The sequence below is a fragment of the Colletotrichum spaethianum genome, assembly GCF_022836535.1.
Source record: "Colletotrichum spaethianum MAFF 239500 DNA, contig03, whole genome shotgun sequence".
NCBI lineage: Eukaryota > Fungi > Ascomycota > Sordariomycetes > Glomerellales > Glomerellaceae > Colletotrichum > Colletotrichum spaethianum.
This window is the reverse complement of record NW_026054773.1, coordinates 1370965-1384268: the sequence shown is the minus strand read 5'-3', so window position 1 is coordinate 1384268 and position 13304 is coordinate 1370965. Positions and strand designations below refer to the sequence as shown.

General features: G+C 52.2%; 1 protein-coding gene across 1 annotated transcript; it reads left to right on the top strand.

Moving 5' to 3' along the window:
- Positions 1–5103: 5103 nt before the first annotated feature.
- Positions 5104–6988, top strand: ColSpa_01875 (NADPH oxidase 1; the record flags this gene model as incomplete). Its single annotated transcript, XM_049268087.1, has 5 exons — positions 5104–5216; positions 5276–5530; positions 5578–5987; positions 6041–6859; positions 6912–6988. 5 exons carry the CDS (start codon positions 5104–5106, stop codon positions 6986–6988), a joined length of 1674 nt encoding a protein of 557 aa, XP_049124044.1.
- Between the last annotated feature and the right edge of the window lie 6316 nt (positions 6989–13304).

The window sequence follows — 13304 nt, the reverse complement described above, 5'->3', positions numbered from 1 at the left end:
CATATGCGTGCTAATTGAACGGTTAGGGGGTTGTTTAACATTCACGGGGTATACACATAATCTGGACCTAAGCAGCGGCTCAGTTTATCTAGATATTTCGTAGCGGTCTGAATAGTAGCGCAAAGTATACGCGTTGAGAATCTGCATGTTGTAGAACGGTCACATCTCAGAAGCATGGCCGTCAAGACGCCCTCAAGAGATCTGAAGGGGAGAGGAGCGAAGACATGTCGAAAGGCGGAATTATACGTCTGGTTGTCCAAGGCCGGGAAGCAACAAACATCGGGTTGAGGCCTGCGCAGAACTTACCATTTCATGCTCGTGCAATGCACAACAATACTGAGACTGAGGATTCTCGGTTTCATCCCTCCTCCTCCGTACATCACGCCTCTGACGCACCAGCTTGTCGCCGGGAGGGGTACAGCTTCAGAAGTTCAGATGCGGAGAAATCGGAATGCATGAATAGGGACCGAGCCGACATCTGTAAGAGAGAGACTTGAGGCCCCAAGACAACTGTTCATGTCAGAGCGCAACGTTGTACGGCGCTCTCTGCGACCCGTGCTGCATGCAGATATAGCCTCTGAAAGACGAGGAAAATCTTGCATGGTTTTGGACCAGGCTTTCAAAACCATCACACAGCTCCAGTTCCTCGTGACGGAGAACCGTACAAGGGCCCGTTTCCAGGATAATGTCTGATACTCTCGATTCGTGACAGTAAGCTTCTTCTGCAAGAGCCCAGGCGGCCGGCTCAGTGGTGCGACGTGATTAAGACAGGAGTGCTAAAGGATCAGCGTGGACAGAGACGTCTAGAGCCTTGTAACCCTTTCAGAAGCCCCCTTTGTCGATCCGAGAAGGCGTGGAGGCCAGATGTTCGGATCGTAAACTCGATTTGAAGCAGTGCAGTTCGAGAAAGAGGCCATGGACTGGTTCCGCCGGGTAACATAGCGAGGTTCGAACTCCATGCCGGCAACTTCCACTGTCGGTAAAATGCCCCTTGCTAGGTTACGAGTAGTAAACTAGCGTGGCGCTTGGCGTGAAATGTGGAGACAAGTTGGGGATCCTTGAAGAGGCTTACTGACTTGAGTCTGTGTCAGCGACGATCATGCAGGTGGGTAGGGTTGGTGCTTCATGCGGGCATGAAAGCCGTTTTGAGTGCGGAGACCCGTGCTAATGTTTAGCGGTGCCCGTTTCACCAGGATTCGGCATTGCGGTGTCAGACTCGGAGCGATGGCGCCGCAGCAATACAGAGGAGCCGACGGTTGCAGTGTGTGTGCGCCCTAGGCGAAGCTGTCGCAGGTTCCAATCCAAGCTGGGGGTTGTGTTCGGGCGAGGCTGGCTGATAGCGTGCGTCACTATTGGGTCGCAGAGGGTCTCGTAGACACAAGACAGCGCTGACGGGCCTGGGGGTTCGGAGTGCCGATGATACTGGAGGCGGAACAAGTCGAACTGGGGCGAGTCAACCCGAGTATGAAGGATAGGTGTCGGGGTCCGTCTGCATTGGGTGTGTGGAAGAGTCGAGCTGGACAAGGCGCCAAGCTCCGAAACGAAGTAGGGCGGTTGCCAATGCAGAGAGTGTCCTGGCAGTCGTGTGGGTGGCCAGAAGGGAGCGAGAACGAGGCAAGACTTCAGCCTCGCTGGGAAGAAGACGTCGAGCCAAGAGAAAGATGGGCTGATGGATGGGAAGAAGAGGGTGAGATGCTTGATCTCTTTAAGCTTGAACTGGGGAGCGAAAATACGGTTGATTTGGTAGAGTGAATAAGATGAATCAAAGACAGGTGATCTGTAAACAATATCGTACGAGTCTGACGTGGAAGCACGCATGGATGGTCTGATGGAAGGCTTCTTTGCTGGGTGGTGTGGACGACTGACACGTCGAGCAAAGGGGGCAGACATGGAGAGAGAGCGCGCCTCAAGGTGGAGGACGTTGTGCCATTGGACCAGAGCGATCCAATGGCTTAGAGTTTCCGTGCGTGCCATCGGAGCAGCCAGCCATCTGACAGAAGAGGCCAGGTGGGAACAGGGGAAGAGGGACGAGGGACGAGGGAGAACGCCTGTCATGCGAACCTTGCTCGGGCGACAGGTGGGTTGATGGATCGAGTTGGCTGACAGGCGTCGAGTTTGAACTGGGTTGCGCGTGTTAGGCTAGCGTGGGATGCTCTCCAGCTACGTAGTGAGGTAGAGTCGATGGCACGGCGACATGACAAGGGATGTGGACGTGCGCAAGGGCTGGAGCCAGAGTCTCAAGGTTTGATGGACGGGTTGACAAAGCCGCGAAGGGTGTCGAAGGTTTCATGACGGAGGATAAGGTGTGGATGAAGGAAGGGGTTCAAGACCGAAGTGCTGGGATGACAAAGTTGATGCTTGACGGATGGCGCACGGACCAAAGCATGCAAAATGTGATAACGAGGGACGGCTGTGGAGAGGGGGCCCCCAAGCATCAGAGTGGAGGAATGCAGCACCCTCAACGCATGTGTAACTCGAGGCCCCTGCCGTCAATCCTAAAAGGGACTAGCGCGTCTACGGGGCTACCCCCGTGGCCCTTGCCGGATTCCCGCCAGTCCCTCATTCTTAATTTTTTCTCTCCGTGGCTTTCCCGACGATATCTTCCTTGGTAGGGGGGATGATTGACCGGCACGCACGATAACGGGGAAGACGCGTGACGCGTTTTGAACGGAGAGAGGGAAGGGTTCCCCCAGATGATGGAGGAGAAAAGGTCAGATTTCCGAACAACAGACGGTCGAAGACGGTCGAGAATGTCGATGGGCACAAACCTTAGTCTGTACAGGGCCGTGAATCACTGGGGACGCCCCCATGGACGATGCTTTCTCGTGAGCGACTGACGGACCATGTCCGTGTGGCCAAGAGCCTCCCGTCGTTGTGTAGCCGAGTCGCAGTCTGCAGAACAACACATATCTCGACCTTTTTCTTCTTCTTCTCGTCTTGCTTGGCCCCCCCCGTCGTCACCGGACCTTGTAATCGATAGCACATTGTTCTTCTCCTTCCTGCCCCGCTGCTAGGCACTTGCCGGGCATCTGGGCACCCGGAAGAGCTCGTCATCAGGGGTCGCGCAGGTCGTAGAATTACACCGATAGCGCATCACCGTGCAGCAGCGCATCTCGGTAGCAGAGTCCCATGGCCATGGCCAGAATAGAATAAACCACAGGTGGCTATTGCTGCTGGGGCTACCACCAGCGAATGGCGCGTCACCAGCTTGCAGCCACAGCGTCTTCCCGTGCTGCATGCCTCACCTTCTGGGCCATTTCTCTCACCCCCATCGACCGTTAAGCGCCCAGCACCATGGGCCCGGCCGAAACGGGTCTAGCGACCGTGATCCAAAATTAATTCCAGCCAGTCAGCGGCCGCCATTCCTTCCTTTCCACGACTCCCGTCACCTCCTCACCCGTCCACTTTGAGATCCGTTCGTCTAGGCGGGCGGCAAGAGAGCAAAAATACATGGGCGAATCTGACCGACTGACCATTGACCGTCGTCGCCCGACACGACGCTGCTGGGAAGAATTGGACAACAACCTGCCCACCGCAACCTCACACCTGCAGGCCATGCAATACTCACGGCCATGGCGGAGACCAAGCGGATGCGGATGCGCGGATATGAGAACCTCGACTCGTCGTCCCGATTGATCGTTTCCCTTTCTTTCCCTTTGTTTTCCCAATTCCTGCTTTTCCCCCTCCTCTCCCTCTTCCCAACAGCGTGGTACCCTATCCATATCCGGTCTTACACTTTTGTGTTGGTTCCAACACGCAGCGACTGAACACCATCCATCCCAATTAATTACGCTTTTACAAGAGGAAAGGGAAAAAGTAAAATAAGACCCTTGTTCATCGCATCGCATCCACCGCATAGCGCATCGAGCCGCATTTTCAAAAGCGGCATAGCAGCAGAAGCACAGATAGGAGAGAGAGAGAGAGCGAGAGAGGGAAAAAAGCGGACACAACAGCCACTCCCCTGTTGCAACCGAAACGTCAGAATAGCCTCGGAGCCCCCTCGTCAAAGCGCCTCTAACAGAAGTCGTCTCAACTCTGCCCACCACCTGTCGCACCTGGCCCTGCCGTCCGATCTGTATCGCCTCTCGGATCGGACTGATACAGCTCCTTCCAACTGCGAAACCCCTCCAGCGTCTGATCTACCAATTCGTCCAGTACATCACCAAGAAACCCACCCCCCTGCACTGGCCCGTCCGCCGTCCAGTTCGCCCCCGCCAGTAACTCTGTTGTTTTTCCCGCCTTGCTCTCTTTCCCATCCACCCATCCAGCAGGCCGACGAACAGCACCCTGCTCAATAGCCGTTTACGAGGTTTCATGGGACACCTGACATCCGAAAAGTTGGCTCCGACATCATCATTCACCCCTCCATTCCGCATCGCACGGCACCACCAGCAAGCCTCCTCCACCACCACTCTTCATCGCCGGATTCAAGTCTATCCAGCCCTCAGCGACAGGCCTCCCCCTTCATCCTGGTCCCCCTTCAAGAACCGATTCTCGTCCTGTACCATCCTTGTCTAGCGAGCCTCAGGCCCGACAAGTCGAAGAAGCCCACCGCCGTCAGTGCCGCTCGGCCTTGACCTCAGCCGTCATCCGGATCGTCTCTTTATGACTTTCCCCCCACCCGCTTCAAGATTCATCTCGTCTTCCTACACCTCTTCTCCTTCACCCTCATTTTTCTCTTCTTCTTCTTCGTTGTTTCTCGGCTAGGTCGAAGAGTCAAAAGTCAATCCTCGAGCCCTCGCGACCAACGAGATTCCTTTCTTTCCTTCGCTGCTGGCTCAGATCATTCTTTATTTAAGCTATCCAAATCCGTTTGGTTGGTATCTTTTTCCTCCGTGTTCACTTGCTATTCTTCATCGAGTGCGCCACTTCGGGTATTTTAAGAGACGTTTTTAATACGGGGATCGAGAAGGAAAGAGACTGGGGAAAAGAAAGACATTGGCACCGCGACATTGTGGTAGACTGGGTTTGCTGGAATTCATCGTATCGCTCTCGCCCGACGCCCCTCCCGAGCCGCGACCCTATTCGCCAACTCGTCAATACTGTCGCAGGTCGACACCCTAATACGCCAACACAAAGGAGGAGCATCCAACCCAAATCAAGATGTCGGGTGATCTCAGCTTTGGGGTCTTGGTACGGAAGCAGTTTACTCCTTCCAAGCTGCTCTTCCACTTCCTCTTCTGGACCTTCCACTGGGGCATTTTCGCCTATGGATGGTAAGCTTTCCTGCCTGGTCTGAACTATCACCTTAGCTGCATACTGACTCCCTTTCAAGGTGGAAGCAAGCCGCGGACGCGAGATTGGCGGGCCTGAACACCCTACAGTACTCCGTCTGGATTTCAAGAGGTGCCGGTTTGGTTCTCAGCGTCGACGGAATGCTCATTCTGCTTCCGGTCTGCCGAACGGTCATGCGATGGATCCGACCCAAGCTCCGCTTCCTACCCCTCGACGAGAACCTTTGGCTTCACAGGCAGCTTGCGTACTCGCTGCTCATGTTCACCATTCTGCACACCTCTGCTCATTACATCAAGTAAACCCCCCGACCCGCCACAAGCTCGCAGATGCTAACACGCACAGCTTCTTCAACGTCGAGGCAACGCAGATTCGCCCGGTAACGGCCATCCAGATTCACTACGCCCAGGCTGGTGGTATCACCGGCCACACGATGTTGCTGTGCATGCTTCTGATGTACACGACCGCACATGCCCGCATTCGCCAGCAATCCTTTGAGACTTTCTGGTACACTCACCACCTTTTCATCCCCTTCTTCTTGGGACTGTACACCCACACCACCGGCTGCTTCGTGCGTGACACTGCTCTGCCGTTCTCCCCGTTCGCCGGAAAGGACTACTGGGACCACTGCATCGGTTACCTTGGTTGGAGGTGGGAGCTCTGGACCGGTGCTTTCTACCTCATGGAGCGTACCTACCGTGAGGTTCGCGCCCGTCGCCGTACCAAGATTACCCGTGTCGTTCGCCACCCCTATGGTCAGTTTGCCATCTCGCAGTTCGTTCTTGCTGTGATACTAACTCATTTTCAGACGTCGTCGAGCTTCAGTTCAACAAGCCGTCGTTCAAGTACAAGGCCGGCCAGTGGCTCTTCCTTCAGGTTCCTTCGATCTCCAACTACCAATGGCACCCGTTCACCATCACCTCTTGCCCATTCGATCCCTACGTCTCCGTTCACGTCCGCCAGGTCGGTGACTTTACTCGGGCTCTCGGTGACGCTGTTGGTGCCGGATCTGCCCAGGCCAAGCTCTACGATGGCGTCGACCCCATGGGAATGTACGAGGTCGCTCTCCAGAACGGCCAGCAAATGCCCGATCTCCGCATCGACGGACCGTACGGAGCCCCCGCCGAAGACGTCTTCGAGAACGAAATTGCCGTGCTGATCGGTACCGGTATCGGTGTCACCCCTTGGGCCTCGATTCTCAAGAACATCTGGCACTTGCGCAACAGCCCGAACCCGCCTAGCCGTCTTCGTCGTGTCGAGTTCATCTGGGTTTGCAAGGACACCGGCTCGTTTGAATGGTTCCAAACCCTGCTCTCCTCTCTAGAGGAGCAGTCTAACGAGGCCGCCCGTGTTCCTGGCGGCTCGGGTGTTGAGTTCTTGAAGATCCACACTTACCTCACCCAGAAGCTGGACATGGACACGACACAGAACATTGTGCTCAACTCGGTTGGTTCCGACCACGACCCCCTCACCGAGCTCAAGTCCCGTACAAACTTCGGCCGACCCAACTTCTCCAAGCTCTTCAGCACTATGCGCGACGGCATTCTGGACAGAACATACCTCAACGGCTTGGAAGGCAGCATGCGCACAACTGTCGGTGTCTACTTCTGCGGTCCTTCTGCTGCTGGTAAGTCCCAAACCCCCCAAGATGCACGAACATTTGCTAACAGGCCTCTCAGCTCGCGATATCAAGACGGCTTGCAAGGATGCAACCATCCGCGAAGTAAACTTCCGATTCTGGAAGGAGCACTTCTAAACGGGAATATGCCCATTTTCACACAAACCAAAAGCACAAAAAACAAGCAACTTCAGCGACATTGTTGGGCTCTGTACATGTAGGAGGAAATTATGCCGGGAAACGATACCTACAGATGTCGGAAGCTTCCCAGCAACGAGAAATTGGGGAAGACGCCCCGAGGGACGCCGGCTGCATGGCGGCAAGCGGAACGGCGTTGGCTGGAATGCATTAAGACACCCCTTCTCAGCGATGTTCATCATCTTACATCTTTTGCCGCCACCCACGCCTACATTCTATTGTTTGTTACCCGTCATGGGGCGTGGATGGTTGGCGGTCAGTGTTCTCTCACATATATAAGGCCCATTATATAACATTTTTCAAGTACAGCAAATGGTTCATTCCTGTCTTAACTGTTCCTGTATTGTTTAACGGGAGAAGTCGCAGAATATCGACCCAGTTGAATAGGGCCATGTCACACAACTTCATCTAATATGCTCAAGTCTCAGTACGAACCGCTGTCAAATGCTGACGTGAACACCTTGCTTTCACCGGATGTCAGCGGCCCGCTGTGCTGACTTGATCCGTCAAGACAGGGGATGCCGGTTGAGGCGATGTAGTGCATAAAGTCGCAGGGAATAGGCGGTATGATGTTTTGTCTTCTGGCGGTTGCCAAAGGCCTTCCGCCCATGCGGTCTAGCCGGCGGGATGAAGTCGACGCTGCCCCGGTCTCCTGTCCCGCAGCTGCCGGGGCTGCTGCCGTGTGGTTGGGCCAGAAGCCTGGGCCCCACTTGGCCACAAGACCCCACTGCCGTGATTTGAAAACGTGCCTGTACAGTATCCCAAGAGCCCTACGGTGGCCTTTGCGGAGAGTGAGCCAGCCTGAGTAGGGAGAGGAGGGACTTGGCTCTGACGATCAAGTGGAGAAGGGGGTTGATGCCGTGGTGGTCGGTGCTGGCGATTGCTGGTTGCGTGGTTCTGGGTGCCGTCGCATTCCAAACCGTTGGCGTTTTGGGTCCGTTGAAAGGGTCCCGTGGCATGGCTTGTGCTGGCTGGGGGCGGCTACACGATCTGCCGGTCGGAGTGGTTCGGTCAGTGCTGGCAAGCCATTCGGGGGGGGGGAGCCTCTCTGCTTGCTGGATGGCAACCGATGGATAAGAGGATTGAGGGATCAGCACATAGTTGAACGGTCACGGTTGGTTGATGGTATGATTGCGCCATGATGGGAGCCGACACGGAACGGCGGGGGGCGTTAGGGAAGACATCCCGGTGGGGGGCTACGAGCAAGCGCAGTACACGAAGTAAACAGGTGGAGAGGGTCTGGTTTGACGTGCCCAAGGCAGGCAAAAGAGCGGCGGTCCAGTGACGAATGAGGCGGTCTCGGGTCGGCTGCGCGGTGGAGGGCGACGAACATGACGTCTCTGTTTGCGGTTTCGCGTCCAAGTCGGCGCTTCGGATATCTCCCGAGGTTTGTTTATACTGGGTGAGTGCCTGGTGCCCTTGCGGACACGGACAATGCGTTGCTGAAGAACAAAACTCCCCGATTATCTTGCGTTCCCTCCCCGTTTCTGAGCAGAATTATTTTTTATTTTTCGAGGGGTGAGCAGATTGTTGGAAACTCGACGGGTTCGGGCCCATCGTCTGACGCGTCGCCTTGGGGGTGTCACTTTTTTTTCTTTCTTCGCCTTCCTGTCGTTCGTCTTCACCTTGGGACGGTCGAAAATAGGTGCATAGCTGCCCTGTGCGACGCTGAGCTATTTCTGTTGGCTGGAGAAAGTTTTAGAAAAAGTTCGTCCCAAAGCCCCAAAACGCTTTTAATCTTGTGTTGTATATTGGGTTTGAGGGTTGAGATGAGTTTCATCGCGGATTTTGAGATGGAGTATCTGATGCTAATTTGAAGTCGCACTTGGAAAAGGCGAGATGGCATTCTGATATGAACGTTTATCGATTGATCTTTCCAGAGATGAAGGCAGATGAAGTTGGAAAGTGTTCGGAAAGCGTTGATGATGGCAACTTCGCTAATACGACATATGGTGACCATCTTCATCAAGTACTCAGGCTCAACTTAGAGCTGCTGTGACACAGCCAACTTTACACGTCAGGTGTCATCCATTGAGAGAAGCCATGAGCTGCATGCACAAACGAGTCTTACTATTGTTGTATTAGCAACATGCGCTGAAGTGATGGCGGTCGGGGAAGCTGGCGCGGTTTGCAATGTAGTCTTTGGAGTTACCGACAAATATCTCTTTTCTCCAGATTAGGCGTCCTTTGAGTAATGGCGGGGTTGAAGACACTCAGTAAGGGAAGTAGTGGCTGCCTTTGTCAACCACATTTCACCGTTGTATTCTCGCAAATATTCTTGATACGAACAGGCGACAGGGAAAACAGAGAGGAGATATGGAGGCCATCGGGATGAATGTTTCTTCGATGTGTCTCTTCCAAATACCCCAGTCGCCCTGCTTTGAGGATTCAAGCTACAGTCCCGGCGATTAAGATGAGACATGAACGATGGTTTTAGTCAAAGTTTTGCATAGAGCCCAGATTGCTTGTGTTGCATATGCTACACCTAGAGATCTCGTTAAGACAGAGTACGTGTGCATCTTAACCTAATATGATAGACTCCCTGCTCAAACCTAATCCTTCTACTATCTCTACCCATTCAGTATCCTCAACTAAATTGATTATTCCGCTTCCTACCCTTTCAAATACGCTGAGGCCCTCTTCTGTTACATCCGTTTCTGTCTGTACAACTCCCATAATATGATCACACGTATTGGACACCCACGAGTCAGCTCCATTGATCCATAATAAAGGACAGAATACAGCCTTTACTTTCTCTTCCGACCTTAACATATCGTACATGGCATTAGCATCATCCACAACTATGATGATATCTTCAATCCAATCCAATATACTATTGGGCTTCGTAATATGGAAGGAAAATCGACAGTATGAGTCTTGTTCGTGATAAAAGTCTAGCTCTCCCTCAACGAGAAAGACACTGAGTTGGAGATAGACTGAGGGAATTTGCGTTGCTTCAGAAACGTAACTAATAGAGTTGTTGATGACTTTCTCAACAACTGCTAGAGACGCGTCACTGTTCTCTATATTAATACCCGGAAACGTTTCGTTGAAATGCACCGTCGCATCAACCGACGCCCAACTCCAGGTTGGGGTTCTGAGGGAGGTTTGGGTGCCTCCCTCGTTTCTCTCGAATGAAATTCTTGAGGTCGGGTTTGCAGAACTGACTCCATGCGAGCTGAAGCAGCTTGTGCTCCAAAACAGACTTCTTGTGAGTGTTTTCCGAAAGTGGCCCTTGACATATTCGTCCCCCATAAGGTCTGCCATGTGGTCAGCTATCGCTGAGACTGCAACCAGTTTGTCCCTTTCCGGAAATGATAGAATGCGGCCTGAGTATCTTTGAATCAGGCTATACCATGCAACCAAGAGTAGGTGGGGATCAAAGGTGGATGGCAGTGATTGTCCTCCCACGGAAAATATGGTGTCCTCGGGAAGGTGCGAGGTTCCATGTGGAAGTGACTCGGATGCGTCCGGTAATTGCTTGCACTTCCAAAAAACTTCCCCAATACCAAATCCAACGAAGCGCGAGGGAAGTAGCCTTTCCTGCAAGGCCCATGCACGCGATCCAAGAGGTAGATCGAAGAGTGCGTCTCCATAGTACGTTCTGGATACAACAAAGCCAGTGTGGTAGGGGAATAGATCCTTATCGAAGAAACCTTCTGTGTTGACCTCAAACGGGGCTGCAAACTTCGGACTCGGGCCACAGAAAACGCTCTCATTTGGATTTGTAGGTCGATAGAGAGCGAGGCAAATTGTGCAGTTGGAGTACACATCCTTCATCTTTTTGGACTCGCGTGACCAGTCTTCTAGCTTGTTTTTGCCTTCTTGGATAATGCAAAGGCAATCAATCCAAATATATCGAACTCCCAGGCCTTTTGTGAAATCAATAGCTTCACGAAAGGCAATGGGCAAATCGCTACCATGGATTCCCAATTGCAGACGCTCCATATTTGAATCTGAGAGACGCAGAAATTCATGAGGCTCCGGCCCCCAACAATAGCTTAACGCAGCGTACGAGCCTGTGATAGGTTCTTGATCTGTGATGACGAGTCGAATCTTTGATCCGTACAGGTCAAGGAGTCGCGTAGGATATGAGGTTGGTTCGTCGTGGGTTACGCATTCGTCATGTTCGTGTGAGCAAGTATCCATCCACTTCAGAACAGCTTGAGTACAGTCCAGTAGTGGGAGCTGCCCATTCCTGGCCCCGACATTGGGAAACGAATCGAGATTACGAACAGGATTCGGAATGATGTGATAATCTACTGTAGTCCATGCTTCAGGGTGCTGGACGCGGAATTCAAGATGAATATAGGGCTCTAGTCCCTCCTCTGAATAAACGCAGGTTGCATATGTCAAGTCTGTCGGCGCTCTATTTTCCCGAGTAAACGATAATAAATCATTACAAAAAGTACAGCCATCTGACGCAGACCTGGCGAGAGACGCTATATCGGGTTGATGACTTTGGTAGGTATTCCTCCCTGTCGGTCGTTGAAAAATAGGGATACATGCGTCGCAGAGCATCCTTGCTAACAGTGTGTTCACTTTTTGAGGAAGAGTCGTATTACGTAGATGGAGCCCGTAGCACAGAATTGAATAGGTTGAGGCAAATTAAGAGAGAAGAAGGTGATATGATGCAAAATGGCTAGTCTGAGGGGTAATGTCAGCTTAACAAAAGGCGCGGGGTGATATTGCCAAGGCTTCATCGCTGAAGCCGCTCATTTGTGGAAACTACCTCACCCTGGCTCTCGGTTAACCTCGGAGCTGGGCGGCTCTGTCGTCCGCCCTAGGCCTGCCGATTTACGAGAGGTTCTTCTCCCGAGTTGTGTGCTTCAGCCATACCTAAACGATGTAGTGGCACCAACGACTGTGCGAAAGCTCCTAATTTCCTCTCCCGATAATAAGCAGTGGCAAACAGAATAACTGTTCATAATGTGTGACTCCCATGGGCATAGCCCAATTAAGACCGTGAATAACAACAAACGGGTGCTACTCATTTAGCACCGATTGTACTGATGTGTTTGAGTGATATAATTATTCTTATCAGAGAAGCTGATAGGATTTGCAGTGACAGTCTCTAAAGTTACTGCCAAGTGTCTCTATCTCTTAGTTGGGCGTCCTTTGAAAGTGATAATAGGTTCATCGGTATTAGCGAGGTGAGCAGCGACAAATTCTATCAATATTAATCTCCCATTTATTTCTCGCAAGTGTTCTTGATAAATGTTGGAGATGACAAGACAAACAGAAGCGGAGATGAGGCTCTCGGGATGGGATTTTTTTCAATGTCTTTGTGAGTACGTCAGTCGCTATGCCTTAAGGGCCAAATGCTAATATTCCGGCAATTTCGGCCCTCAGGCATGTGTGAAGTTTCTAGCCAAGATTCTACATAGAGTCGCAGTTGCTCATGTTGCATTCGCCGCACCGATACCGTCTCCAATGGGCGTGAAGTACACTTGGACGAAAACATTACAGGGAGCAACTATGCCGTCAACCATTCAAGTGCCGGACTGTATCGATGATGATTCTGCCAATCAGTCTACCCACCCGTTCAATTTCAGGCATAAGTCAATGATGTCGTACTGCAATATGGGGACCGACCATCTTGTCATCCTGTACAATATAGCAATGTGAGAGTTCATGCGAATTCCTGCCGTTCTTCTCCGGCTTCGCTCATCCCGGATTTGTTGGTTCCAGCGGGTAGAAGCTAGTTCTTCCAAATCAAGACTAAATTTCGACAGTACGGAAGAGAAAGTGTGGAATGGATTCTCTCTTCCTGAGAGAACCCGTGTATACGATCGTATCCGGGTTAAAATTTAGGGTGAACCAAAGATTTATTTTCCGTAATTATCTTCCTAACTACAAGACTTGGCTTTCGTACGCGAGATATATGATCTCGTACGTCCCTGAGTCAGTTCGGCATGAATATACTTTGATCCCCTTAATGGATAACCGAGGGCCGAATATCCAGTTTGTGCCCTTTGCCATGATGTGTGTCCTTGAGTCGTGCATGTCGTACAACCAGCTGGTGCTGTTATTCCAACAGAAAGACTATATGGCAACTTCACACCTCTCTTCCGCGCACAGCTCCCGCAACTGTCCCTCGTGTTCTACCTGCAGTAATCACTCTTTCCACTACCGCCATCTTCACAGTTGCCGCAGTATACATTCCAGCGGATCCATCCGTCACTACCGCAATGGAAGAGAGAATGCCTCTCATACGGGTCTCGGGTAGGAAGCCCGACTCTCTTGAGCTCATTGT